The 27,899-nt window shown below is 48.3% G+C and overlaps 1 protein-coding gene across 1 annotated transcript; it reads right to left on the reverse strand.

Annotated features, from left to right (window-relative positions):
* On the reverse strand, window positions 1-27,899 carry Ncf2 (neutrophil cytosolic factor 2). The gene is made up of 15 exons (XM_048431080.3): window positions 27,497-27,899; window positions 25,331-25,413; window positions 19,505-19,613; window positions 15,255-15,389; window positions 12,387-12,494; window positions 10,797-10,856; window positions 9,499-9,542; window positions 6,782-6,923; window positions 6,500-6,568; window positions 5,521-5,596; window positions 4,132-4,154; window positions 3,603-3,754; window positions 3,368-3,479; window positions 871-1,048; window positions 1-256 (listed from the first exon to the last, which is right to left on the reverse strand). Exons 1-15 carry the CDS (start codon window positions 27,668-27,670, stop codon window positions 144-146), a joined length of 1,578 nt encoding a protein of 525 aa, XP_048287037.1. The 5' UTR covers window positions 27,671-27,899; the 3' UTR covers window positions 1-143.

Raw genomic sequence — 27,899 nt, forward strand, 5'->3', positions numbered from 1 at the left:
TTTCTGTGTGACAGGTTCAGTTTTAATAGGGAATGTTAAGTTAGAGAACATTTCCAAACATGTCTGAATAGTACACGGCAGAGATGGGTAAATCTTGCAAAAATAGCACTCCTTTTCTTCAGCTTCATAGGTTATAGAGCATCCTAGACTTCTCTGGGAGTGCCTTCCAAATCCTTGGCTGCACATTCTTCAACAAAAGCCTTAGGGAAAATGCCAACTTTCCCTTTACACTCCCCTTCTAGCCATTCTTCATTCACTGATAAAAGACAGAGTATACATTGATTACTGAAACCATACAGGGAAAATTGCACCGTCGTGAGTGGCTGGCGCATACACCCAGCTAGTCGTCTTCCCTGTTCCCGTTTGTGCTACAAAAAAAATACTGGAAAGTAATTTGAGGTTAAAGTGAACATACAGTAGATGTGATAAACACACACTAAAATGTAGGAAGGATGAATTTTGCCATAAATATACAAAGACTGAACATGAGTCCTCAGGTGAGTTTTGTTTGTTTTTGTTACTGTTTTTGAGAAGCCGTTTATCTAGGCTTTGCTAGGATTCATTTTGATAACACGAAAGGGCATGCTGTTAAATGCCATAGTGAGTGATTAATCAATACCTTAAAAGTTGGAGCTAGTTGAATTTAGTACATTTGTAAAAATAAGCATTGTAAGAGATGTTGTCATAGTCTTGTGCCTAATAGAGTAATTGACAGGAGAAAGCCACACACACTTATACTGGTTCCCTTTTACCAAAAACTGGGAAGTCAGTTGAAACTATTGACTAAGAGTTGCTGTTTTGTTCTGTCTGCCCTTGGCCTTGTTTTTGCTAATCTGAGAGTCTGGTCTATGAACTTGGGCAAGCACTTACCATGTGATAGCACCAGGATTACATCTCCTTCCACAAATTCCAGGTCTTCTGGCTGAATGGCCTCATAACTGAAGATTGCTACCACTTGGCTTCCTTCCCTAGGCTGAGGCTTTGCTGTCCCGGTATCAGCTTCAGAGGTTTCACTTTCCTTGGGTTCATCTACAAAACCTTGATCACCCTAAAATAGAAGGGAGGGACCTATTAAATTTGTTAATTTGTTGGCCAGTGAATTCTGAAAATGACTAACAGAAACAGCTGATGCTCAGTACTTACCATAGGACTAAATCATTTTATGAGCACTCTGGTTAATTAAGCGAACCTGAAAGGTTTACAGAACCCTGTGTAGGCCCTAAGTTGCCTTACTATAGTCCCAGGGTAATGTATGTGTTGTACTTTCAGATTGGGAAATCATTTGAGCAACAAGTAAATGAGTATTTAGCTAGTTTTTATACTGATTGTATGTGAGCCATGGTGTGTATGTGGAGATCAAAGGACAACTTGGAATCAGGTGGTGGTGGCGCATGCCTTTAATTCTGGCACTCGGAAGGTGGAGGCAAGTGGATCTCTATAAATTCGAGGCCAGCCTGGTCTACAGAGTTCCGGGACAACTTGAGAAAGTTAGTTCTCTCCTACCATGTGGGTCCTGGGAATTGAGACTTTACCTACTGAGCTATCCTGCTGTCCCTAGGATTCTTGGCACTGGATTCATCCTCTTTCCCTAGCCCAAACACTGAGGATCTTGTTAGGAATTCGGCTTTTGCACCCTATCTCAAACCTGCTACATACACCAGCCTTCCTCAGAGCTAGCTCTAGGTAATTCTCATATTTTCCAAAGCTTCAGAACCATGACTTGTAAAACCATTTCTTAGGCAGGGTCTCAGCACAGTGCTGCCTGGAAGTCATTTTCTTGCTTCAACCTCCTCAGTGCCAAGATTGGATGTGTGGTACCATGCCTGGCTGCATGTCCTTCTTAGACAGTGCAGAGAGGTGGGAATAGCCCCCACCAAATCCACAGACCTAGGTTTTTGTTTTGTTTTTTATGTGTTTTGCTTACACGTATGTGTGTATGCCACAAGCATGCCTGGTGCCCATGGAGGCCAGACGAGGGCAATAGATTCCCTGGAACTAAAATAACAGGTGGTTGTGAGCTGCCATGCGGGTGTTGGGAATTGAACCTAGGTCTTCTGCAAGAGCAATGCTATCAACTGCTGAGACATCTCTATAGCCCAATGCTCGGTTTGTATACTAGCTCCCATGTGCTGGCTGTGGGTCCCTGAGTAGCAGCATAGCCTCTCTGCTGGTTTCCATACCTGATGTTGAAACTAGGGGATGACATGTGGAAGTGTGGCAGCCTAGCAGTTGGCCCTTCCTGAACACTTCCCCTGGGGAAGTACTTGAATGTGGCTGGTGTGTGCACTGAGTGTGTGCACAGTTAACGGCAGTCTGCTCGGCTTTGCCTGATTAGTGCTGAGAACAACTTACAGCCTCCACAGACAGCAGTGGCAGAGAACTCCAGCAGTGATGAGCCTGGGTGGAATTCTAAAAAGACTTTTGGGAGTTCAGGGGAGATCTGTGCATATAGCTGCAAATAGATTGGCCTCGGAGGAAAAAGTAGTCATTTTTAAGAACATTTTAAGAGAGATTATTTACATTTAGAGTAGAATTCTTTCTAGGCAAATATTCCCTGACCCACAAAAAAATGCAATTATTACAGCATACACCATTTAACAATCAAAAAGAAAGGGCAACCCATGTGTAAAATCCACTCATAGGCTGACAGACTTGGAGTGTCCCTTAGGAGACAGAATAAGAAGTGACAATAAGAGCTCTCTATTCACCCATCACTGTCACTGCCAGCCTCTAACTTTGCTCCTGACTCATGAATCTCACTCTCAAGTCAGGTGGCTCCTGTCTAGACTTCATGGCTAGTAAGACAGCTTGGCCTTGTCACTACAGCGTGGTGACTGACAACAGACGTGAAGCCAGGTCCTTTGCCCTGAGCAGCTCCGTCCCTTGACCTTTCTCTTGCTTCCTAAACGTGATATACCTACCTGTATAGGAGCACTGGGGACTTTTAAGAATTCCTTCCCAGAGTGTACTTGGCACAGGGCAAGTTCACAGTAGATAACCAAGTCTCAGGAGAAGGCTGTTTCCACCTTTGCAAAATAAATGCTCATTGTTTTGTCACCCTTAAATGTTCCTCATAGAGACCTAAGGTGAAGCAAGTGTGAGCTCAGCTTAGCCATGGCATGGCATCAATCCTGCCCTTGATGAAATTGATGGCCATGATCCTTGAGCCACCAAACTAGGGGAGGTAGCTTGGGTCTGTTGTCTGTCCACTTCTGGGTCTACTCACGCAACCCTCTCCCTGCTGTGAGTGAGCCTGGAAGCCAGTGTCCCCATCACCGAGCCTATTGCCTGGCATGAAGGAGATGTAGGGTAAATGCTGAATTCAGCTGGTGGAAATGGCCTGGGTGTCCCGGCTCCCTCCGCTCACCACTGTGTGCTCACACCAGAGAGTCAGGCAGTGGTTCTTCACTTGGCTCCAGGCATCCTTCATGGTTTCTTCTGACAGGAGCACAAGCTCCGTGCTGTCCCGAGGCCGGTAACTAGTAGGGATGATGGGGAAAGAGCAAGGCAGAAACTATCAGCTCAGAAAGCACCATAGTCAGTCCTCTGCATCAGCACAAGACCCCCGCTCTACCCTGAACTGCCACCTTCATGAGGCTCACCTCAGTTTAGTGTGTCCTGGCAAGAGCTCCAGTTTCTTAGACACCGTGTCCCGAAGCTGGCTGTAGGGGAGGCCAAGCTCAGTCTCCATGGCCACAGTGTATTTGTAATGCACCTTGAGCATGTAAGGCATGGGCACACTGAGCTTCACTTCCTGCCGGAGGAGGAGCAAAGGACACCTTAATGCTGGAGGTTTTCTGCAACATCCTGAATTACCACAGCCTCCTGCCACTTTGCGTATGGGGCCCCAGGAGAGCCTCGGGGAGCAGGGGACAGCCAAATAACTGTTTTTCACACTCCCCTGAGAGGCCTTCAGAGGGCTCCAGTCCAACTCATTGGGATGGGAGTTTCTACTGAGCTCTGCTCAGCTGGGGGCCAGTGTGACATGTAGAGCCCCCTGTCCTGTTGATGCTGTGTCGGGTGGCAACTGGTTCAACCCTTTTCACTGATATTCCACAGTCCTAAGAGGCATCCCCATCCCAAGCCATATACTCATCCATTCTTCCCTTGGAAACAGAAGGAAAACATTACCTTGGGCTCTTTTTGCTTGTGACCTAAATGGAAAAGGAAATGGTAAATGAATAGTCATGGTGGCACCTTCCATCCACAGTGTCCAGCTTCCAACCCTTTAACGTCTAAAAACCTCTGAAGAAGCATGGAGACCACCAGCATGGGAGCAAAGTCAGTCTCTGTGTCTCAGTAGCTACCCGTGGGTATCAGAGGACTGGCCTAAGGCCAGTGAAGCAGTACAGCCCACGACAGAGAAAGTCAGGTGACTTGAGCCCAAGTCCCAGGCAGAAACATCAGAACCGCTACCATCTCATGGTCCTGGGATTTTGAGTATGTTTGTGATTTAAAAGGCACATTGTGTTAACACATATTAGGTGTGTTAGCTTCTTAGAGAAGCTGTTTACCACCGAAGATGTAAGAACTGTTGATCACAAACCCAGCTGCTTATTAGAATTGCTTGGGAGGTTTTGCCAACATCAGCCAAAGGCGTAGGAATCTGGCAGTTCGATCTCTCCAGTGTTGTGTCCTTTCATGAACCTCTGGACAGAAAAGGTAAGAACTGTACAGGGCCCCTGAGGCATTTATATGTGAAATAGGCAGTATCCTAGATGAGAAATGTACTCCTTAGGCAGGAGCTGTGCTTGTTCATAGGGCAGTTAGATCCAAGTAGATTGTGTCTTGGTTCTGTAATTTATATTTAAGTGACTCACAGGGGCAAAGAGGTACTGATATGTTGTTTACACTTAAAATTTTTGTTTTAGCCTGTGTGCATGATGGGAGGGCACATACCCTGATATGCAACTTTGTGGAGTAATTGCAGTCATCAACAGGTTTATGCAGCAAGTACATTTAACTATAGAGCCATCTTGCTGGTGTATTTAAGTGAAAAACGTAGTATTCATTTTACCCTACTTCCGACTTTTCTGTAGGTCTGCAATTTTCAAATAAATATATAGAGGAGGGGCATCAAAGCAGTTCTGATCTCCATCAGAATCTGCTTAAACTCACCAGTAACAAAAAGTCATTGCTTTCCCACACAGCCCCGCCCAGCTGTTTCCCATCCACACCTTGCAGTGAGTGGTCCCTTGTTCAAGCTGGGCAGAGAGCATACAACTCAGTGGTTTGAAAAGAGCTGAAGTGAGAAGATGCAGTTACTGCCACCTTTCTTCTTGGACCTGGTTTAGGTCATTTGGTGACCGCTCTCTGGATGGGCACTTACTGCCCCTTCATCTGTGCTCATTTCTAAGCAGGTGGGGGTGGAGCATGGCTGTCACATCCCAGGGGATGATGGTGCAAGCAAGACAGGGCTCTGAGGAAATGTAGTCATCAAACCATAATCTCCTAGATGACTAGGGAAGCAGCTCTTCTTCATGAAGCATCCCAGAGAGCTGCTCCTCTGGGGCCACTAACCTGGTGACAACTGGGATCGTCCTGGGGCACTGGAATTAGGAGGAGGTGGAATATCAGATTCCGGGGAAGTGTCCTCCTGGCAGTGACAAGAAGAGACAGACAAAAACATGAGGTCTTCCCTGGAGAGAACCCAGATGCAAATGACTTCTTAAAAGTTGGGGTGCTATGTTGGAGATGACTAAGGAAAGGAGGACTAATTCGTAGAAGCAACAAGAAACCTGATACCCACCTACCAGACCCTTTGCTATCTTATCAGCCATGTTGAAACCCCACCAAAGTGGGGTGCTTTGTCTCAAATGCTTCTGTCTCAAGTGCAGAGTATCCTGAGAACGGGGAAAGTCCACGTCCCATCTGCAGGGCATTTGAACCTTGAAAGCACTTCCGTTTCATAACTGACCAGGGAGGACTCTGCACGTGTGCACCTTGTTACACAGTATGAAGGGACAGGCCACGTACCGTCCTCAGTGTGCCATAGAGTTAAGCATGAGAAACTCTTCTGATCCTCCTGCCTCCACTTTCCAAGTGTTAGGAGCATATGCCATCAAGCCTGATTGATTCAGTGCTGAGGATTGAGCCCCAGGCTTCATGCATGCTACGCAAGCACTTTGCCAACTAAGCTACATTCCCAGCCCTTATTTTGTTTTTAATGGCATTGTACCAAACAGCACATTAACCATTCTCCCTAGTGAAAAGACATGCCTGGAACACCTAGCTCTAATGGTTGGGCTTTGCTTTCTAAGGCTCTCTGACCAGGAAGACTCACGGGGTAGAGCAAGTCCCGTGGATTCTTAACAGTTGCCTCCCCTAAGCATGGCTGGTATTTTCCTCTCGTGCCCAGGTTCAGCTCTAGGTATCTGATACCAGTTCAAGTGACCCAGAGCTAGTGAGTCTTCCATGACAGAGACGACCACTTTCAGACTTTCTTCCCTCTAGAGAGTGGAGGGTGAGAGGGGTGACCTTGGCCTTGGCACTACATTACCTGGGGCTGCGACTGAGGATGAATCCGAAGTTCAACTGGCTCCAGGTAGTTGCAAGGGACAAGCCCCTTCTGCAGGGTCACATCCCAGAACCCAGAAGGGAGAACAAAGATTCATCAGTACCCAAAACACAAAACAGTCTGCAGCCACGCACAGGGACGGCACACGGATGATGACCCTCGGCAGGTCTGCAAATACTGCAGCAGATACTGTCCCATGGGAAAGCTCTGCCCTTTGCTGCTGGGACTCTATGCCCTAGCACCAACCCCTGACCCGCCAAATACCTGTCCATTGAACATGACCGTGGCCCAGTTATCACTGCCCTTCTTCAAGACAAAAACGATGTTCCCTGGCATGACCTGTAGTTCTTCTGGCGTCTCAGGCACAAAGCCAAACAGCACTCGATGTGCCTCGCCTTCCAGAGCCCTGAAGGGGGCACAGAAGACTCAGCCCATCGTTCAGCTCAGGTTTCGTCCGCTCACTGCAGGAGAAGCACTTGAGGCCAGAGACTTAGCTTGGCGCTCACTCTGACTCCTCACCCTACTGTGAGACCAGTGCAGGGTACTGGCCTGCATAGGATCCTGAGAGACTAGGTGAGAAATGGCATGTGTGTTCCGTAACCACACTGGCATTCACCTTGCCTTCTGGGAACATGATCTAAGAACCCAAGAGATGAATGAACCCATATATGTTACCAAACCCTTGTATGTCCTATGCTTCTCCTATACCTACATAGACAAATGTGACAGCTTTCACTTCTGAACACACCCACCACGTGGCTGCAACTTTTATAGTCTGGCATGCTGGCAGAGGTAGCACATATTCCTTTCCCTTAATAGCTAATCAATAGAACACCCTGTGTACAGCACCCCGCCTCCCCCATCACTTGTCCGTTTATTTTTTCTTTGTTTTTTGAGACAGGATATCACTCTGTAACTCAGGCTGGCCTGAGCTTTCAGCAATCCTCCTGCCTCTCAAAGGCAGGGGTGAGAAGTATGAGCCTCCATACCCTGCCCTTTTCCCCAGTGAGTCAACTTCCACTTTTTAACATAAAAGATATCCTCACAGCATCGGCATAAACAAAGTGCTGGTCTCGGTACTGCTCTTGTGTTCTGGGTCCGCAATTATTCAACACATGGGGCGCTTGAGCAAGAACCATAATACCATGGCAGTCCTTTTCAAGAAATATGGTTCTTTGCTTTGATTTATTGAACTTATTTCATTTCTATTTTTCTTTTCTTATTATTGTGTTGGGGGGACATATGTGCCACACTGCACAGTGGAGGTCAGAGTACCAACCTATGAAGTTAGTTCTCTCCTTCTGCCTTTGTGAGTTTGAGAATGCAACTCAGGTCACCAACTGCAGAGAAAGTACTGCTGCCCTCTGAGCATCTTCCCGGCCACATTTTTGTTTTGGTTTTGTTTTCATTAACATGCATGGTATTAGGTTTCGTTATGGCATTTTTCAAATAAATATTTATTTTGTTGATTTTCCTCCCTCCTTTTCTCTCAAACCCAAAGTTCACCCTTTGCCCTTACACACACACACACACACACACACACACACACCCCAGCCTCCTGCTTTTTCATGTCCCAGGTGTCCGGTTAGACTGTCCCACCCCTTTTAACTCCCCCCCTTTACACCCTCCTGGCGTGACAGACGGGTGAGTAGAGGACAGGGGGCATATACAGCGTGATGTACATGCCCACTCTAGATGGAGAGGATTTCCTCACACAGTTCAAAGTGGAAAGCAATTTAACACTTCTTGTAGTTATTTCTTTGCTTGTTTTTCAGACTGGGAGGGTCTTGTGACTTAGCTCTGGCTGACCTCTAACTCCCTAAATATATATACCAGACTGGTCTCATAGTGGTGGCAGTCCACCTACGTGCTAGGATTAAGGATAGTGCTGCCACACCTAATATGAAACTAGTGATTTATTCCTGGAATTTTCTATGTTGGGGTCATGGTAGGCCACAGGTAACTGAAATGGCAGGCAGCAAGTCTGTTTATAGAGGGAGACCCTGAAGGAGATAGTGGGACAGGAGCACCGGAACAAGTACTAGACGGTGAGGGCTGGCAGTCCTCATTCTCCTGTCCCGACACGGGTAGAAGTTAGGGAATGCCGGGAAGGGATCACCTAGGCCAGCCTTGTGGGAAGGGGATGGAGAGCCAGGGTCTGAGAGAGGCACAGTGGGGGAGCTGCAGCTGCTTCGCTCTGTTAGGCCACGCCCTTTCCCCCCTTCACTGACATCCCCCACCCCTGCAAGGCCCTGGGTACCCAACACCTGGAGAGTCTCTGTTACATGGTACATGGAATGTAAGTATAAGGTTGCCTTGGAAACTGCCCATGCGTGGGGTGTCAGGTTCCACCTATTAACGCCCACTGGGCCTGGGGGATTCATCCTTTTCCGTCCAAAGAGCTTGGGAAGGAGCCCCTTCAGCCCCTCACTCTGGAGTCACCTGTAGTACCCCCCCCCCGCATACACTTTTTTTGACCCCCTTTTCGGAGGAGGAACTAAGCTTGCTTTGTTCCTTAGAAGGAGCGCTTAAGAAAGCTGAGGTGAGGCCATTCTGTGTCTCAGTGTAGAGTGACTTCCTTTTCTTGATCCTTTCCCCTTTTGCAGAAAACACGTATCAATAGTGCGTAACAGCGCCCACACAGGAAGAAAGATAGCTGTGATAACTTCCAGAATCTTGGGAGCTTCCGAGGGACAAAACCGGCCTCTCACCTCCGACCTGCGCCCTGTTCCTTCACGCCAATGAGCTCCCATTCTACGGGTGACCACGCCCATTGGGACCCCAGGTTACCGAAGCCAGGCCCCAGTGGCCACCCCACCACACAAGGCTCCCATCCCAACTGCATCATTTGGTTCTAACCTTGCGAACAGGAGAGGGCTAATGTCCTAGAAAAGGACACAGTTCAGACCTGACCAGCTTTATTTCCTCACATCCTTACCGAGGGCATAGGCATTCTGCATCCAGGTCTAAATCCAACTTACCTGAAGATCTCTGGGGTTTTGGGTCTGGGTGGAGGCTCGGCTGTCTGTGGAACGTTCCGGGAAAAAAAGCAAAGAAGGAGAGAATGGCAAGAGAAAGAGAGAACAGATTGTTAATGTCATCTGAGCATTATTTCAGATCCAAAACCAAAGACTTCATTTCTGGGTGCTCTCTGGGAAGTCAGCAGCCTGCCAGCTTGCCTGGGGGTGAGCTTCATCAGCACAGCCACGCCCCAGAGCTGGAGTCTGGAAAAGGGGTTCTTGCTGGAGGGCTTCTGACCTCAAGCCTTGTTCCTTTCCAGTATTGTCCAAAAGATCTGATCTCTAATTAATTTTGTCACAGTGTGTGACATTTTTGGATATTTAAAATCATCAATTCAGCAGCCACTGGCCAGACAGGAGTCTCCCTTTAACGTGTGTCCCCTGTGCTGCGCTGAATGCCATTGAGTCCGTTATCTGGGACTTCCTTCGTTGTCCTCTAGCTGGGCTGAAGCTCAAGGGGCCTCAGTCAGGTGTTCTTCAACTTTCCCATGCCAAAGGAGATAAGGAATCTAGATTTGGCCCTCATTATGCCCCTGTGTTCATCCTGTCCCCATGGCCCAAGCATGAGTCACATGGTCAGGCAGTGACCCTCCTGCCCCATACTTGAGGTAGAGGTCAGAAAGTGCACATGGCAGGGAGGTGACCAGGGTCAAGGCCCTTTCCTCTGCTAGGTTAGTGCTGACCACTGCTCTTACCCATCACTGTGTTGTGCAACCAAGCTTAGGGCTTCCTTAATCTGCTTTGCCGTCTTCCTGTTGCAAGGGACCCACTGTCACTAGGGACCACCTCTGAGCCCAGCTTGGGCTGGTACCCTGCCTTGTGTCCCCAAAGGAATCTCTGGCACATGAGATAACAGAGCCAAGAGAACCAAAACCTAAAGCTTTGTGTCCTGGCACACAAACCCCCTCACCCCTGAGCCCACAAAGAGGCTTTATCACAAAACTTCCAGGGTGTGCATTTCAGTGTTCTGAGAGAATGGTCAAAGTCTCCCAAGGTGACCAACAGATCTCTTGAAAAGAGAGGATTGGGATTCGGAAGAGCTGGTGAGTTGGCCTCAGAAGATGTAAGACAGAGAGCTGAGGTGGCCATACTTCTGAGCAGCCATGCAAACCAGGACTGAGACTAGAGAGCAGCCGCCTCAGCTCTGCTGAGAGATGGCTGAAGATGACCTATGAACAGTACGGCAGCCTCGCTCCTCTCACTGGGGGCAGCCTCGCTCCTCTCACTGGGGGCTGCGTCCCAGGTAGATCTGGCCTCACCTGTGGCTGCAGAGGGGCGAAGCCAGAAAAGTTGTCTTGATGAACCACGGATGCTACAACCTGAAACACAGGGCAAAGAGGGTGAGCGCGCTGCTGCTGGCTCTGCTCGCCCAGCTGTGTCTTTCCCTAAGACCTCCTCCTTCCTAATGCCACAGAACCAATGCCTCTTCTGCAGGCTCCAGAGGGATGCAGCAGGTAAGGATTAACATGCCCCTCTTCTGGATTAGAACTATCTCTCAAAAACAAAGTATTGCTGGTATTCAGCATCAAATATAACATCAAATTAACCATTTTAAGTAAAAATAATTTTGTGGTATCTCCTACACCCATGAGACTTTGCAATGCTATCTGGTGCCAAACATTTTAACCACCCCAAAAGGAAATGTTGGACCTATTAAATGGTTTAGTCTCCTCTCCTAGCTGGCAACACACGTTTGTAAATCTCAGTGGGTTACACTGATTAAAGATTTTATAGAGAATTGTATTGAATGTGCCTTTTTTCCCCCATTTCTCGTGTGTGTGTGTGTGTGTGTGTGTGTGTGTGTGTGTCTTTTATGCCTAAGGGGCAGATTTGTGTATATGAGTATGCAGAAGGCCCCGAGGTTAATGTGAGAATCATCCTCAATTGCTCTTCCACCTAATTCATAGAAGCAGGGTCTCTCAGCCAAACTCAGAGCTAACCAATGTGGCTAGTCTTGCCCCTGTCTCCACCTTCGCAGTCTGGAATTACAGGCAGGAGTCCATGGCTGCCTGCAATTAAATGGGTTCTGGGGACCTGTAATCTGCTCCTCATGCTTACGCAGAAAGCACTTTAACAACTGAGCCATCTCCCCAGTCCTAGCGCGTGACATTCGTATTTGTCTTCTTTTAGACAGCATACATTTTCACCCATGTTGTAGCTTGCTTTAGTATTTTAGTGGGTGAGTAGTATTCCGCTGTCTGGACATACTACATTGTGTGTGTGTGTGTGTGTGTGTGTGTGTGTGTGTGTGTGTGTATTCATGTACTGAGAGGGCGCTTTGGGGTATTTCCATTAGCCATGTTCGGCTGGTCTCTGTGATCCTGCCAGCTCCAACTACTCAGCCACTGGACAACTTCCATTTCCGAACTGTCAAAGTCAAACGCAGTATGGAAGATACCGCTGCTTCCATCCAAATTATGACTGAAGGAATTTAAGATCTGGGTTCAGAAGAAATCCTGCTGGAGAAGGAATCCAGCTGTAGGGCTGTGGAAATGGGAGTGACTCCCCAGAATTCTGAGCGGTGAATTACAGCAGCCCAGAGTCAAGGGCATCTTCCGCTGGCCCTCGCCCCTTTCCCCCTAGCTGTGTGAGCCCTGGCTGTGTCTTTTACCCTTTGCTTCAGTCCTGAGACTCAGCATCCCGAGAGAAACCTCAGGAGTTACTGAGGGCTGGGATGATGGAAAAAAACTGAAAGCGTTCGTTTCTTACTGTCAGCAAGATCCTCATTGCTATCCCTGAACGCCACGGGCGGGGGCAGGACAGGGGCGGGACAGGTCTTCTTGAATCCCTTTCACCTGGCCCCACACCGTCCAGGGCACAGGAGAGGGGAAATGAGCAGTCCCACCTACCGTAGCCTTGCCCAGATAGTCCTTCTTGGCCAGCTGAGCCACCTGCCTCTCATTTGGCCGGAACAGCCTCCCCACAGGGATCACCACGGGCTCGAACAGTTTCTGCTTCTGTAAAAGAATAAACAGTCATGTGTCACTCAGCAATACTAGGTTCACTCTGAGCAACGTGCTGTGAGGTGTTGTGTAAGCATTGTAGAGTGTGCTTATACAACCTTGGCTGTTCAGCCCTTGTGAAACGTGGTCCCTTGGCTGACTAGAATATCTTCACATCTCTTATGACTGTATCTCCTCATTTGAAAACGGGAGTGATGAAACCATTCCTGCCGTCCTCATCAAATGGACCACTGGAAAAAACATCTTTTTCAAACCGTAGAGGTTTGTTATTCTAGAGGGCTAGCAGGAGCGGTTTTGGTTTATTGATTCTTTGAGAATTTCATACAACATGTTTTGATCATATTCGCTCAACCCCTCCCCCTGATTCCTACCAGATCCACACTCACCTCCTTACTCCCTGTAACTTCGTGTCCTTTATTTATTTGTTTGAAATAGAGTCTCACTGTATAGCCTTAGCTGTCTTGGAACTCACTATGTAGACCACTATGTAGAATTAATTCATAGAGATCTGTCTGTCCTTGCCTCTGGAATGGTAGGATTAAAAGTCTGTGCTGCTATGTTCCCCCCCCTTTTTTTTAAATAACCCTTCAATTCCAATTGTGTGCTATTCATATACTTCTGTGTACGGTTCTCAACTGGAGTATGGCTGACCTACCGGGAGCCACACCCTTAAATAAAACTTGACTCTTTGTCCCCTAAAGCCACCAACTGTCCATAGCTCTTCAGTTAGGGGTGGGGACCATGAACCCCTTTCTACTCCGTGCTACAGTACTGACTGGCTTGATCTGCAGGCAGCCACACCTGTGAGTTCAGTACAGTGATCCTGTCATGGCGGTAAGACACTGTTTTGTTCTGACCCTCCATGACCTCTGGATCTTACTATTTTTCTGTTCACCCCTTCTGTTATGGCCACGAGCCTTGGAATGTTTGTCCTGTTTGTGGGTGAGCCCTACTCAGCCATTGGTTCTCTGCACTTGGACCAGTTGTGTTATTGTCTGTGTTAACACCATCCTCCACTCCACTGCAAAGAGCCTTCTGTGATGAGAACTGAGAGCTGCAGTGAACTATGGGTATAGGGGTACAAGTGTAGAGGGCAGTGTGACTGTGGTGGTTTGAAAGCAACTGGCCCGCTAAGACCATAGGAAGTGGCACTAGTAGGTGTGGCTTTGTTGGAATAGGTACAGCCTTGTTGGAGTAGGTATAGCCTTGTTGGAGGAAGCATGCCACTGTGGGGGTGGGCTTTGAGGTCTCCTCTGCTCAAGCTATGCTCAATGTAGCAATAGTTCACTTCCTGTTGCCTGTGGACCAAGATGTGGAGCTCTCAATTCCTTCTCCAGCACCATGTCTGCCTGTGTACAGCCATGCTTCCCACCATAATGATAATGGACTAAACCAATTAAGTGTTTTCCTTTATAAGAGTTGCTGTGACCATGATGTCTCCTCACCACGAAAGAACACCGACTAAGACAGTGGCACTATGCCCATTTAGCAGAATAATAGTGGTCTTTTCGCTTTTGGCCTCTGTGAGGTCCTCAACAATGGGTCTTTGGTCAGATTCACAGTGGTTGCCCCCTAGCATCCGTGCCACTGTTGCACCTGTTGGCATATCCTACCAACACTGATCATGACTTCAGCTCACCAGGCTCACAGCTGTGTAAAACTATGGATGACTCTTTTTCTCCCAGATGCCTGCATAGAATCTTCTAGTACTATTAGAGCTAGCCATCATGGAGGAATCTTCTGGGTCAGTACCATCTTTGTTTCTCCATGTCCTGTGACCAATGTGTGTGCCGTCTTAAACAACAGAGTCTTGTCGGAGCTATCCCACATAGATCATGTTCATCCCAGAAGTCAGAGGTTGCCAGATAAAAAGACCAGCGACAAGCGTGAGATACTTCCCCCTGGACCGTCAGTCGGGGGTGTCCAAGAGACCTCCAAAACAGGGCAGACTCTTTCTATTGCTCCTGGTTCCCCACTGGAAGCACTTGGCTTACACTGATGTTACTTACCCAACACTCTTTTTTAGAGCACTGCCCCTCTCCCCTCACTGTGGTACCTTGAATTTCTCTCCCAGCATAGAAGGCACCATTACGAGGGTGGCTGAAGAGCCAAGCAAGGGTTGTGACAGCAGTCTCTTGGGACTAGTATTGCTCATGTACACACGAGCACACACAATCTTGAGCCCCCTTCTTGGTGTTTAAATACAGCTTGTTTAAAACTAACTTTTGGGGTCAGGAAAGTGACTCAGAAGTTAAGAGCGCATTCTGCTCTTCCAGAGAACTAGAGTTTGCTTCTCAGCACCCACATCAGCTGGCTCACAACTGCATATAACTCCAGCTCCAGGGACTCCGGCACCCTTCTGGTTGCTATGGCCACCTACCCACACATGCACATTCTCACACATAGACACATCATTTAAAATAAAATATCGCCAAAGAAAGAAAAAACAACTTTTGCTCCCAAGTAAAATCAAACTATGAAAAATAATTTTTCATAATTACTTCATAGAACTGGAATGTTTTGTGGGAGCCACGCTGAGCCTGGCACTGTGCCAGACAATAAAAATACAAAGGCCCGGGCTCCCACTATGAGCAATCCAGGGGCTGTGCCGATCCGTTCTCTAGGATGGGGCTTCTCAGCTCAGATGTTGAAAGAGCGTTTATGAGCCAGAACCAACAAAGAAGATGTTCCCCATCGTGGTGTCCTAGGAGACGAATGGGACCCCAAAGGTACCCTCTCTGTCACTGCACTCACCCAGATGCTTTCCATGGCCTTGTCAATTTTGGAGTGCCTGGGTTCAGATTTCATGTTTGTTGCCAGCGCTAACTGTTCTTCTGCCTTTTTCCACTCCTCTTTCTTGGCATGCATGAGAGCGATATTATACAGCACCTGAAAGAGCAGAGGCCACGTGAAACTCGAAACTCCAAAGTCAGGTCCCAGGAAGGATTCACATGCACACACAGGGAATGCCGTCTGGGGACATAGTTCCCTCCCCAGCATTCAGGGGCTAGCCAACAATTAACCTAGCTACTGAGTTCTGTCAGACATAATGGCTGTGTTAAGAAAACATTTTATAGTGGGGGGTGGTGGTGGTGCACGCCTTTAATCCCAGTGCTCGGGAGGCAGAGGCAGGTGGATCTCTGTGAATTCAAGGTCAGCCTGGCCTACAGAGCTAGTTCCAGGACAGGCTCTGAAGCTACAGAGAAACCCTGTCTCGAAAACAAAACAAAACAAAACAAATAAATAAACATTTTTTAAAAATGAAAGAGAAGAAAACAAAAACATTTTATAATGTCTAAAGCCAGTATCACGTACATTCTTCTAACAGCCCACTAGGTCAGGAGGGGCCGAGAACTAGTGTATTGTCCTAATACAGGGAAGACGAGCTTTCCCAGGGGCCCTTGGGAGGCAGAGGCAGAGTTGGGAAGAAAAGTGAGGGTGTGTGATCTAATTCCCACTGTTGCCATTGAACCTGGGCTCATGGGCCAGGTTCAGGGTGGGCAAAGGGCCCAGATGCATTGTTCTGTACCTGAGCCAACAGAACCTGGCTGGGATTGCATAGGTAACAAGACCGCTGCACAGCAGCGTGCCTGAGCCAACTCATGGTCCTGGTCCAGCAGAGCTGGAGAAAGAGGTGGCACACACACACAGAGCCCTGGGAACACTCTAGCTGCGGTGGCGAGGGAACGGCAGAACTTTCCAGGTCTTTAATTGGATTGTAGGGCCGTCAGACTGTGTTTTATTACAACACTGCACAATTGACACAGAACCAATTACACTTTTGGATACACTAGTAAGACAAAGTTATGGAAACGAGGGTGTGACTCTTGAGGCTCAGTTCTGGAGGACCCTGAGGCGCTATCTTTCCTCTCTTAGATCGTGTGCCCTGTCCTGAGCAAGAATGGAGGCCTCCTAGCAACAAATGATTCTACCCTCCCAGACACACCTGGGTGACGAGATTGGCATTTCCGTGGAGTTATTAGCTGGTGCAGGTGCTGGGAGCAGGATTAGCCTCCAGGAGTGGAGCTGTAGACGCCTTTCCCACCCATTCCTGAGGACCAATGAGCCGGTGCCTTCTGCATAGGACTTTGACTTAGAATGGTTAAAATAAGAATTTTTTTTCACGCTTATTTTGTGTGTGTGTGTGTGTGTGTGTGTGTGTGTGTGTGTGTCTTGGCACATGTATGGGACTCAGAAGCCAACTTGTAGGAGTCAGTTCTTTGCTTCTACCATGTGGGTCCGGGGGTTTGAACTAAGGTCATTAGCCTTAACAACAAGCAACTCTTACCCACTGAGCCATCCTGCCAGCCCCAAGGACTCAGGATTTGAACTCATAATATGTTTTTAACTTAACAATAGTACAAAAGAGAAATACATTCAGTAGGAAGAGCACTTCAAAGTTCTAATTTTGATCTTCCCCCAGAGCTAGTGACACACACTACAATACTCTCTTGCAATTTGGTTAGTGTCATAGAACCTTGCCTACTGGTCAGCCAGGCAACCACAAAGGAAGGCAAGTGGCACACTGTAGGAGGCATGGGGGTCTCAAGGGGTAGGGATGGGGTGTCTCTGTCACCACCACAGCAAGCAGAATACAAATCCATGGGGGGGGGACAAGAAAGTAGTTTGGTTCAGCAATACTAAGTAGCCTCTGCTGGTTCAAATTTTGAGAGTCAGACCCTGCGGGGTTTATTTCAGGCATATTTAAGCACAGCACAGTTTGGTGGAAACTTTCCCGGGGGTAATTAACTCAACCCTGTGTGCACACAAAAGCACAAAGTTAGCTAAATAAAGACCGATGTGACTACACTGCAGCCCTTTGTAAAGTGTATGTGACACCTTCCGTACAGATGGTGGTCTATAGATTGACTGAGAAAAAAACGGACTCATGATAAGGGTCTAGGGAAGGATCCAGTGGGGTGTGGGCCACAGCACTAGGGTCACCAGGCTGTTAACCATGTCCACCCCCAGCCTTCTTGATGGGTAACAGTTTATGCATTCTTTACTTAGAAGGAACAACCCTGTGTGTTTAACAATTCAGGTTTCCCTAGTGGATTATCTGTGGACACAAGGACCTCTGTGCTTCCTGCAACACACTAGTATGCTATGCCATAGAATAGTCACGTACATGGTATAGGTGTGTTAGATGCAGTTTTTACTTAAAATGGTTGTTATCCTAAGTGGGACTGAGGATGTAGCTCCATTGCGCCCGCTTAGCATGTGCAAAGCCCTGGATGTCCTGCCTAGTACTACATAAACCCTACTGGAGGTGTGTACCTGTGTTCTGAGCACTCTTGATGGGGAGACAGGAAGATCAAAAGTTCAAAGGCATCCTTGGTTACATACCAAGTTTAAGGCTAGCCTGGGCTATAAGAGTCCTATTCAGAAAGAGGGAGGGAGGGAGGGAAAGAGACAGAGACCGACAGACACACACACAGAGAGACAGAGAGACAGAGAGAAAGAGAAAAGACACAGAGAAGAGGCAGAGAAGGGGGCGATTATCTGGACAGAACCTGTCATCGTAAGTTGAGAAGCATCTGCCCTAACCTTTCCACAATGTGAGGACAGAGAAGAGATCACAAGAGCTTCGAAGTTGTTCTCATTTTTCTCTCAGTTACCTTCTCTTGAGGCCTTTTGCTATAACCAGTGTTTCTGACTAGAAGAGCCTTAGGGGCCTTCCCAAGAAACGGCAGAAGTAGGGAAAAGACTGATTTCCTGCTTCCTGGGTCATTTCAACCCCAACCACAGTAGAGACTCCCTGCTTGAGGCTCTGCTTGCCACCACAGAACACATTTCTTTCTAGAGCTGTTTGCCCCCGACCCATATGTGGAAGTGGAAAGTGGCCCTCAGCAGGATGATTGGCAATGTTTGAAGACACAAGGTGAGCACCACAAGATGAGGCGGGACGCTCCTGGCATCTGGTGGGAAGAGGTCAGAGAAAGGGCCAAAAATCCCATAAGGTCAGCTCTGTAACGAAGCGTCTGCTCCAATCCATCCATCGAGAGCCAAGGTCCTTGGGAGCTGGTTTCGTGCCAGCCAATTCCCAGAGCCAAGCCCCCATCTTCCCTTGTGAGCCATGGCACAGCTGTGCTTCTGCTGCAGGGCAGGATGGACCACAAGTCCCCAGGGACTCGGGCAATGGTAGAATCTATTTTTGTTTGTGAGCTCTGAGCAACCCTCGGGACACTTCACTTCTTGTGCCTGCGAGACCGAAACCAGAGAGATGCTGTTTGTTCGGTCGTGCTTCTAAATAAAGGTCCGTGACATTGGCGGGGGTTTTCATTTTTAAAGCTAGTGGTTTATATTTGGAAGTTTGATGGGGAAGGTTATTCGGGGAAGAAAAGTTCATAAACTCACAAGTCAAAGCCAGCCATGCCTGTCCTTTTTGGTACTACAGGAAAGAGATTGTCCTTGTTTGGAGAACTTCACACCGTGTACTTTGTACTGTTCACTGGCAGACTTGTACCAAATGACCCACAGTTTCTCTCTGAGTGTTAAGTACCCAGATGGGTTACCATGGGTTCCTCAGACAGAGAACCCGTGATTTTAGGTCTGTTAGTAAAATGCTGAACAAATAGTTTGCCAGCTTGAGCTGCTAAACAAAATATGCAAATTCCTGCAAATCAATATTCTCACAGGCTGGCACACTTCTGTCTGGTCTCCCTTCCAGAGCACACGATGACCTTGTTTTTGCACAGGCTTTTGAGCCTGAAATTAAGAAAATGCTCTCTCTCAGGTAACTAATTACTCTATGAGGAACCTGAAGTTATTGGTCTCCCTCCCCTCCCCTCTCTTCCCTCCCCTCTCATTTTCTTTCCTTTCCTCCCCTTGCCAAGGTTGGGATCAGGTCCTGGGCCTCACACAGACTAGGCAAGCACCTTATCTCAGGGTGTTTCCTTCACAGGGCACAGGAGTCAGCAGGACTTCGCAGGCCTCCGCAGGTGCTGATACCACTGTGTTCCTGAAATGTCCTCTCCAGGCCGTCCTGTCCCTGCCCTCCTTACCTCACAGGCAAACAGCTTGAACTGCAGCCCCAGGATCTTGTAGTCTATCAGCTGGTTCCCTCGAAGCTGAGTCAAGGCCTCTTTAAGGTCTTTAATAGCTAAGTCATATCTGCAGGATGGGAGAGGGGGTAGGGAGGAGTAAGTCAGTCTGTCCAGGTCACAGAGGAAGAAATGCAGAATCCACGTCTCTCTGCTTCTCCCTTCTGCATCCATCCCACTGGAAGAAACCTCTTTCGCTTGACCAGCTCGACCTTTCCACCAACCCTGAGACCAAAGATTCTACAGATGAACTGTAATTGTGCACCCTGGAAGCCCTCAATCTATGGCAGTCATGGGCCTTTTCTTCTCTATGGGCTGTGTACACAATTTCCAGTTTCTGATGACCCCGGTGACCTTCAAACACAGCTCTCATTCTCCGTGGAGAGCTCCAAGCAGTACCACCCCTGCCCAACCTGCTTCTCTTTAGAAGTTTCTCAGGGCAGATTCAAAGCAGACCTCACCACCCTCACTCAGGTCAGAGCTGCCTGGCACAGCTGCTGGCACTCCCTGTCACAGCCATAGCTGCGGGCACCCTCCTCCTGACTGCCACCTTTTTCTGTGTCTTCTGCTAAGTTCACATTAGCTTTGAGGTTGTAGCTAGCCTTCTGCTTCCTATTCCCACTCTGGGAAAGAGGGAAAAGTTACTCCCACACGTATCCTGTGGAGGAGGAGAGCCTAGGCTTCCTGGCCCCCTCTCTGTGAATGCACAGGCCCTGTGTGGCTGTTTCCCTGACGCCAGGAGGGGCCAGGTGGAGGCACAGGTGTCCTGTTCCCCGAGCAGGTGCGATTTCCACTGTTCCACAGCCCGTCGGGGAGCAGGGGAATCTCAGAGGGCACACTTGAAAGTGTCAGCAGCACTAACAAATGTGCCGTGCTCCCCGGGGAGCTGGCTGAGCAGGTGGACTTCAGCTGTGGAGATGCCCTGAATCCACCTAGCACTGTAGGAACTCAGCAAAGCCCTCTGCACTGTTTTCTGTCTCATCAAGATGTCCACAGTGTGAAGAAGAAAGGACACGTGCGTTACCCAGAGTGCTTGTTTTGTGTGAAAAAGCTGGGTGGGGTTAACCCCGCTAATGTCCACTGTTGCTATTGTTCATCTTTTGAAATGGGGTCTTATGTATCCAAGGCTTGTCTTGAACTCAACCTTCAATGACCTTGAACTTCTGATCCTCCTGCCGCCACCTCCTGAAAGCTGGACTGTTCCCAGGTTATGTTGGAGACCAAGTGACCTAGGGCTTCTTGCATGCTAGGTGAACACTCCACCAGCTGAGCTACAGTCCCAGCCCGAATGCCCATTGTTAAACTTGTCTTTGCACAAAGCATCTGCTTGGCAGCCCCCTCCTCCCCTGCTGCAGCTTCTCTCCTCACTCCAGTACTTGTGGACCTCAGCTGTACCCATGGCGAGGAGCTCAGCTTTCTCACAGCCCTGGACCCCACTGCACAGGGTCAGTACTAAGGAGAAGCCCGAAAGGGCTCAGCTCTGGCTCCTGCTGGCCTTCTTCAGAGTTCTCTTCTGTGCCACCTGGAAGCTTCCTCAGAAGCAGCCACACCCCCAGGGTGGGCAGGCTCTGCTCCAGAGGACTTTTTCGTGCCATTTCTGTAGCAGGCCCTGCAGAGACGCCTTAGTAACCGCTGAAGCTGCTGCTTGCTTCTGCTACCAGCACACACACGGTCAAGCATTCCAGAGCTCATACGCACACTCTCCAGGATAGCAGAGTCTCAGGATGCTGCCCATGCATCTCCAACAGGTAGACAGGCCCAATCCTCCCACCTTCTGCCCAGCAGAAGGCCTGCTCCTCTTTCTAAGCCAGTTCCGCCGTATTCTGAAAGGTCTCACCACGCTTTCATCTCCACAGCCCTAAGGTCCAGAAGGTCCATGGTGTGGAGGACAGACTACAGAGCCTACCTCTTTGGGATGGCAAAGTTGGGGACAGAGAAGTTTGATGGGAGGGAGGGAGTCACCCTGAGCTACCATCTGCTGCTTGGGAAATGCCTCTGAGTTTGTTCTGCTAGAATTTAAGACAAGAAAGCAACGCAACCCTGAAGTCAGGTGAGGGGAAAGAACCTTACTTGGTGCAACCCTTATTAAAAACAAACCCCACTGCCGTGGGAAGGAATACCCAACACACTCAGCACTAAGTCACCCCTCTAGGTCACCTAGAGGCCAGCCCAGCCTTGCTCTGTACCACCATCATAGCCCTGGTCTCTCCCTTTAATCTATACCTTCCTCGAAGCAGAAACTTGCTTATATTCACTTAACTAATCCAACAAGTATGGGTTTGTAAAGATTTCCGGACATAGTGTATACCTGTAATCCCAGAGTTTGGGAGGTGGAGGCAGGAGGACCAAGAAATCAAGGCCAACCTCAGCTAAAGAAACACTGTCATGAAGAGAAGAGAAAAAATAAAAGAAGAGAAAAAGAAAAGAGGGAACCGGGGAGGCACTCGATTGTAAAGCGTTTATCCCTCAAGCACGAGGACCTGAGTTCAGATCCCAAGGACTCACGGAAACAAAGTCAAGCACAGGACTAGAGAAATGGTTCGGTGGTTAGGAGCACTAGCTGCTCTTGCTGAGGACTGGGGTTTCCCACCAAGCACTCACACGGCAGCTCATAAGCATCTATAACTTCAGCCACAGAGGACCTGATGCAAGCGTGGACCTCCATGGCATGCATGGGATACTCTGATGCAAGCGTGGGCCTCCATGGCATGCATGGGATACTCTGATGCAAGCGTGGGCCTCCATGGCATGCATGGGATACTCTGATGCAAGCGTGGGCCTCCATGGCATGCACAGGATACACATACACACCTGCACGCAAAACACTCGAACACAGAAAATCATAATAATAAAAGCCAATGGGGCTGGAGAAATGACTCAGAGGTTAAGAGCATTGCTTGCTCTTCCAAAGGTCTTGAGTTCAATTCCCAGCAACCACATGGTGGCTCACAACCATCTGTCATAAGGTCTGGTGCTCTCTTCTGGCTTGCAGGCATATATACAGACAGAATATTATATACATAATAAATAAATAAATATTAAAAAAAAAAGTCAAGTGTGGCAGAATGTCCTGTAATCCCAGGTCTGGAGAGACAGAGACAGGCTTATAGACAGGCCATGGGGACTTACTAGTCAGCCAGATGAGCAAAGTGTTCAAATCCATGTTCGGTGAGTGAGTTCTGGCCTTGGGCCACATTGGAAGGCTTTGCTCTGAGGGTGTTGTCAGCCCAAAAAGTTGAGTGCTCAGTTGTTGCTAAGAGCAGCCACGGGTGTGCTCAGTGACCTGATTGAGTACGAGTAAAACCAAAGTCTTCTAGGAAGCAAAGTAACAGACACGGAGCCCCTCCTGAGAGAAAGGGCCCTGGGGGAGGGGAGAGGCAGAGGCAGCTGCCTCTGTAGACAGTGTGGTCGCTCACTTCTCAATATTCCCTTCTCATCCCTGCTTCCTGTATCCAGTATCCTCTCCAGAAGTCTAGACTACATACCTAGGCCAGCCACAGCCCAGCCCACCCCCAGCCTACATAACCTCAGAGGATAAACTCCACGGCCTTCCGTTTCATTAGCTCTAATAACCGATGATGCAACGGCAACAGAAGGAATTTCTACGCGAAAATATCTGAAAGTCTCAGAGCCAGGAAGGCTAAGATTTTGAATGACTTCAGGGGAAAAAAAATCTAGAACTAAAAAAGTCAGACATTGTGGCTTATAATCCCAGAATTTGAGAATTAAAAGCAAGGAGTCAGGAATTCAAGGCCATTCTCGGCTAACATAAAACCCTGTCTCCAAAGCAAACAGGGGTAGAGAGGTTGAAGAGAAGGAAGGAAAGAGAAAAGGGAAATGGTGGGGAAGACCCAGAAATAAGATGCAGGATGCCATCTGAATAATCACAGTTAAATCTGAGAGAAATAATCTACCTGATTTAATCTTCAGTTCTGCAGCTCTCTAATGAGGAAACGACGGTAAGTCGGGCATGTTCTCAAGCCCGACCTAGCTCCTTTCCCTTGCTCCATCCTTTGGTAGTGTCTTCACTGACTAATACCTGGTTTTAGGGGACTTGCACATGGAAATCCATTTGTGAACCTTAAGGTCCACCCTCCCTCAAAGGACTCACGGCCACCCATAGCCAGCCAGCAGCTGTGTGTAGTGAGCATGCCTGCCCCCGACCTTGTCAGGGTGGCCACCTCCGAAGTCCCCTTCCTTCTAATCCTCTTCGCCAGTGCCACCCCGATTCAGGCCCTCGTTTGTAGCGAGGACAGTCGTGTTCACTTCCAAATCAATTTGCCGGGTACCTGTCTTGTTCCCTTTGTTCATATTCTAGAGTGACTTCAAAATCCCTATCTCCACCATCTGCTTGAATCTTTTCAGGGACTGAGCATCCTCTACTGCCTCCCCTGTCCCCCTCTATGCCCTGTGTCCCGCCCACACCATGCCCAGGCCAGTTTCCCTGTTGGAAAGTTTCTTCCTTCCTCTCAGCCAGTTTCCTCTTCCCTAGAGCCCTGTGCACAGGCGAACACTTTCCAGTGTCAGTTTCTCTTTGACTTTGTCCAGAGTATCTAATATTCACCCTCAGATATTATCCCTTTGTTATTTATATACTTGGTCTTTGGGCATTTGAGGGGAGAATAGGGGGTTAAGGTTAAATTCATTTTGTGTATTTGTTTTCCACTGTTTTGTTTGTTTGTTTGTTTGTTTGTTTTTCAAGACAGGCTTCTCTGTTCAAGACAGCTCTGGCTGTTCTGGCCCTCACTCTGTAGACCAGGCTGGGCTCAAACTCAGAGATCCGCCTGCCTCTGCCTCCCAAGTGCCTGGGACTAAAAGTCTGAGCCACCAAGTCCGGCTTTTCCCTTTTCTCTTCTCTTCTCTTCTCTTCTCTTCTCTTCTCTTCTCTTCTCTTCTCTTCTCTTCTCTTCTCTTCTCTTCTCTTCTCTTCTCCTCTCCTCTCCTCTCCTCTCCTCTCCTCTCCTCTCCTCTCCTCTCCTCTCCTCTTCCTTCCTTCTCCCTCCTTCCCTCCCTCCCTCCCTCCCTTCCTTCCTTTTTGTGTGTACGTGTCTTTTTTCTGTCTTAGTGACTGTAAATACCCAGAACATGTACCGTGTGATAGAGGGAAGGTACTCCACTACGCCTACCATCCCGAACCTACTGGATGATGCACTGACCGATGCCTTCCAGTCTATAGTCTATACAACAAATGGGTTTTGTCCTAACACATGTTTTGAAACCACTTTTTGAAATTTGCCATGCACTGTGAACTTTTTCTGCTAGAATATATACACTATTTGTCTGTATTAACTTATACACACACTGCTAATAGTCTGTATTCTTATTTTTGTGATTGGGTCATCTCCCCTACCTCTACCCAATAATTTAAACTGGGCTTTGCAGACACACGCAGCAGGGATGAAGTCAGCCGATGAAATCATGATAAGTTCCTGATTTCACAAGGACCCTTGTTTGGGGACTGCTGAGTCCCCCACAGAGAGGCACAGTGGACGTCCTCATTAAGGACATTGGTGGGAGGCCCAGCCGCTCACAGCCAGCTCACTGTGGTTGTGCCTCAGATGACCTCCACTGAGGTCAGGCTTGCCTCCCTTCCCTAGTAAAGTCTCTTGCATGCTATTTCTTGCATTACTGCCCAGAAAAAGCTAGCCACTGGGGCTGGAGAGTACCTACTGAATACTAGGTATACCAGCTCAAAGACCCACAGAGCTTGTACACACACACACACACACACACACACACACACACACACACACACACCCCACAGATAGGTAACTCTGGACCACTCACTTCTCCATGCTGTAGTAGAGCATTCCTCGCTGGAAGTAGGCCACTGCCAGGTGCTTGTCTCTGTTGATGCTTTTGGTGAAGGCCTGCAGGAAGAAGGGTCCACACTCGTCACAGAGCCCCCCAGAGAGGAAGTATAAGAGTATCCCCAGGGAGAGGCAGGCAGGTGTGTGTCACAATGATTCAGCAACTCAAGGTGACAAAAATGGCCTGGTGTACAGACAACATGCCCTGGGGTGTTGCTTCCTCATTTGTGTGTGTGTGTGTGTGTGGTTTTTATTTTTTTGGGTTTTTTTTTCAGCCTGTGGTAAATTACCTAATCTCTCTGAACCTCAATTTTTTTCCCTCTGTGAAATAAGTGATAGGGCTAGATATCTCAGCAGTTAAGAGTGCTTGTTGCTCTTCCCAAGGACCCAGGTCCAATTCCCAGCACCCATGTTAGCTCACAATGTCTGTAATTCTAGTTTTAGGGGCCTCCTTGAGAATCAGGTATGTACATGGTATCAAAACATACATGCTCTCAAAATGCCCACTCCCATCAAAAAATAGTAATAAAAATAAAATGAAAGTTATATAGTTAAAATATATATTGTATTTGTTTGACATAAATTTATTGTATAAGTATTTATATCACTAAAATAATAATAAGAATACATATATTATATTAATAAGAGATCAGGAAAACAGGGGCAGAGGGGATGAGAGAACTAGCAATAGAAGAATGGGAGAAAAAATCTCGGCCAGTAAGGGTAGAAGGCAGTGATCTGAGCGTGTGTGAGGTGGCCTGTGGTATAGGTTAGCCAAGAGCCCCAGGCCCAGGTCTAGGTACGAGTACCCAGGGCTGGCCGGGAAAGCTTCATCCAGGATCACCGCCTTCTTTCTCCACAGTGAGCTTTGTCTCCACAGCTCTCAGGCTGCAGCCGGCCCCTGAGAGGAGGTGGAGGGGCAATTCTCCCTCCAGGCAGAGGCTGGGCCGGCACACGCTCGGTCCCACCCGCTTGTTGACTGAGAGTTTGAGCATAGAGTTGCTATTTCTCTTCCTGCCCGGATATGGACGTGTGGACAGTGTTCCTTCACTCATTCATCTGCCGGTCAGGGGACGACGGACAAGAACTGCTTCTTTAGAAGTGTTGGGGGTTGGGGAGATGGTTCAGTAGGTAAAAGGCATGCAGCGTGACGGCCTGAGTGTGACCTCGGCCACGTGTGCTGAGGCCGCATCCTTTAATCTCAGTGCTGGGAAATGGAGACAGGATCTCCAGCAAGCCTAGCCTAATAGGCAACTTCTGGGTCAATAAGAGACCCTACCTCAAAATAATAATAATAATAATAACACCTACTGTGCCATCTTGTAGATTTGGGTTGATCACTAGAACTAGGTAAAGATGGAAAGAGAGAACTCCACAAAGGTGTTCTTTGACCTTAACAGGTGCGCCACTCCACACACATACACTCATACATATGTACATACATACATGCATATGCAATGAATCAATCAGTAAAGAAGGAAGCTGGGTGGTCGCGTCAAATATCTTTAATCAATCCCAGCACTCGGGAGACAGAGGTAGGCAGATCTCTGTGAGTTTGAGTTGTAACCCTGTTTGTAGAGTGAGTTCCAGGATAGCCAGGGCTGTTACACAGAGAAATCTTGTCTCAATTAAAAAAAAAAAAAAAAAAAAAAAAAAAGGGAATTAAAAAAAAATACTAAAATGCCCCATACCCTAGATGGACTTCGTGACTCAATTCCAGTGTGATTTCCTTCAGCCAGCCTCAAAACCCTTAGAGGAGCACCCTGCATTGTTGTCAGAATTGCTTGAGCCGAACTGATGGGATGCTAAGTGCCTGGAAACCTTAAGAGGCCCCTTACAATCGGGTGCAAAGTAGTAAAGACAGAGAAAGCACACGTCCCCTAGACAGTGTAACAAGACGCCTTCACGAAGTGGTTAAAGAGAGACCTTGGGGACTGTGAAGTTCTTTGAAAAAGCAGAGCCCCACCCATCTGGTGGCTCAGAAAACCTGTCCCGGGAGTTTTTAAAACTGTCTGCCTGGCCAGGGGCAGTTAGAAGGGGCTTCCCGGGGTAGTTCTGGGGAGCTTTTGTTTTCTGTTTAGGGTTTTGGGAAGTGAGGTTTCAGAGGGCAGAAAGGCTCTGTTTCCAGGGGCCCCTCACTCACCTGCTCGGCTGCCGGCATGTTCTCCAGGATGGTATGCATGCAACCTATGTTGAAGCAGATCCTCGAGTGGGGGTCCTGCACTTCGCTGAAGGCCTCCAGAGCACCCTTCCAGTCCTTCTTGTCGGCTGCCAGCACCCCTTCATTCCAGAGTCTGATGACCTCAGCCAGGGACATGGTGAGCTGTGTACCAGTAGGCAGGGAAGTAGGTGAAGGTATCTCTCAGCCTAACTGCAGGGCACTCCAGGCTTCAGAGTACCAACCTAGCTCTCAGAATGGGGTCTAGCTTCCCTCTGGGTGACTTCATAGTGTCAGGAAGTTTCCCCACCTTTCAGGAACTGACGCATAAGCTAACATGAGAGAGAAAAGGAAAGAGGAGAGGGCTGGAGGAGGCGGGCTGGAAAAG

The sequence above is a fragment of the Myodes glareolus genome, chromosome 5 (assembly GCF_982192425.1).
Source record: "Myodes glareolus chromosome 5, mMyoGla1.1, whole genome shotgun sequence".
Taxonomy (NCBI): Eukaryota; Metazoa; Chordata; class Mammalia; order Rodentia; family Cricetidae; genus Myodes; species Myodes glareolus.

What these genes read in the sequence shown, in the direction of transcription:
- Ncf2 (XM_048431080.3), bottom strand. Translation starts at nt 27,670, where the DNA reads ATGTCCCTGGCTGAGGTCATCAGACTCTGGAATGAAGGGGTGCTGGCA. An exon ending in TCAAGCTGTTTGCCTGTGAG is followed by an intron (nt 15,390 to 19,504) that starts GTAAGGAGGGCA and finishes CTGCTCTTTCAG; the next exon opens with GTGCTGTATAATATCGCTCT. An exon ending in TCGCCCCTCTGCAGCCACAG is followed by an intron (nt 9,543 to 10,796) that starts GTGAGGCCAGAT and finishes AACGTTCCACAG; the next exon opens with ACAGCCGAGCCTCCACCCAG.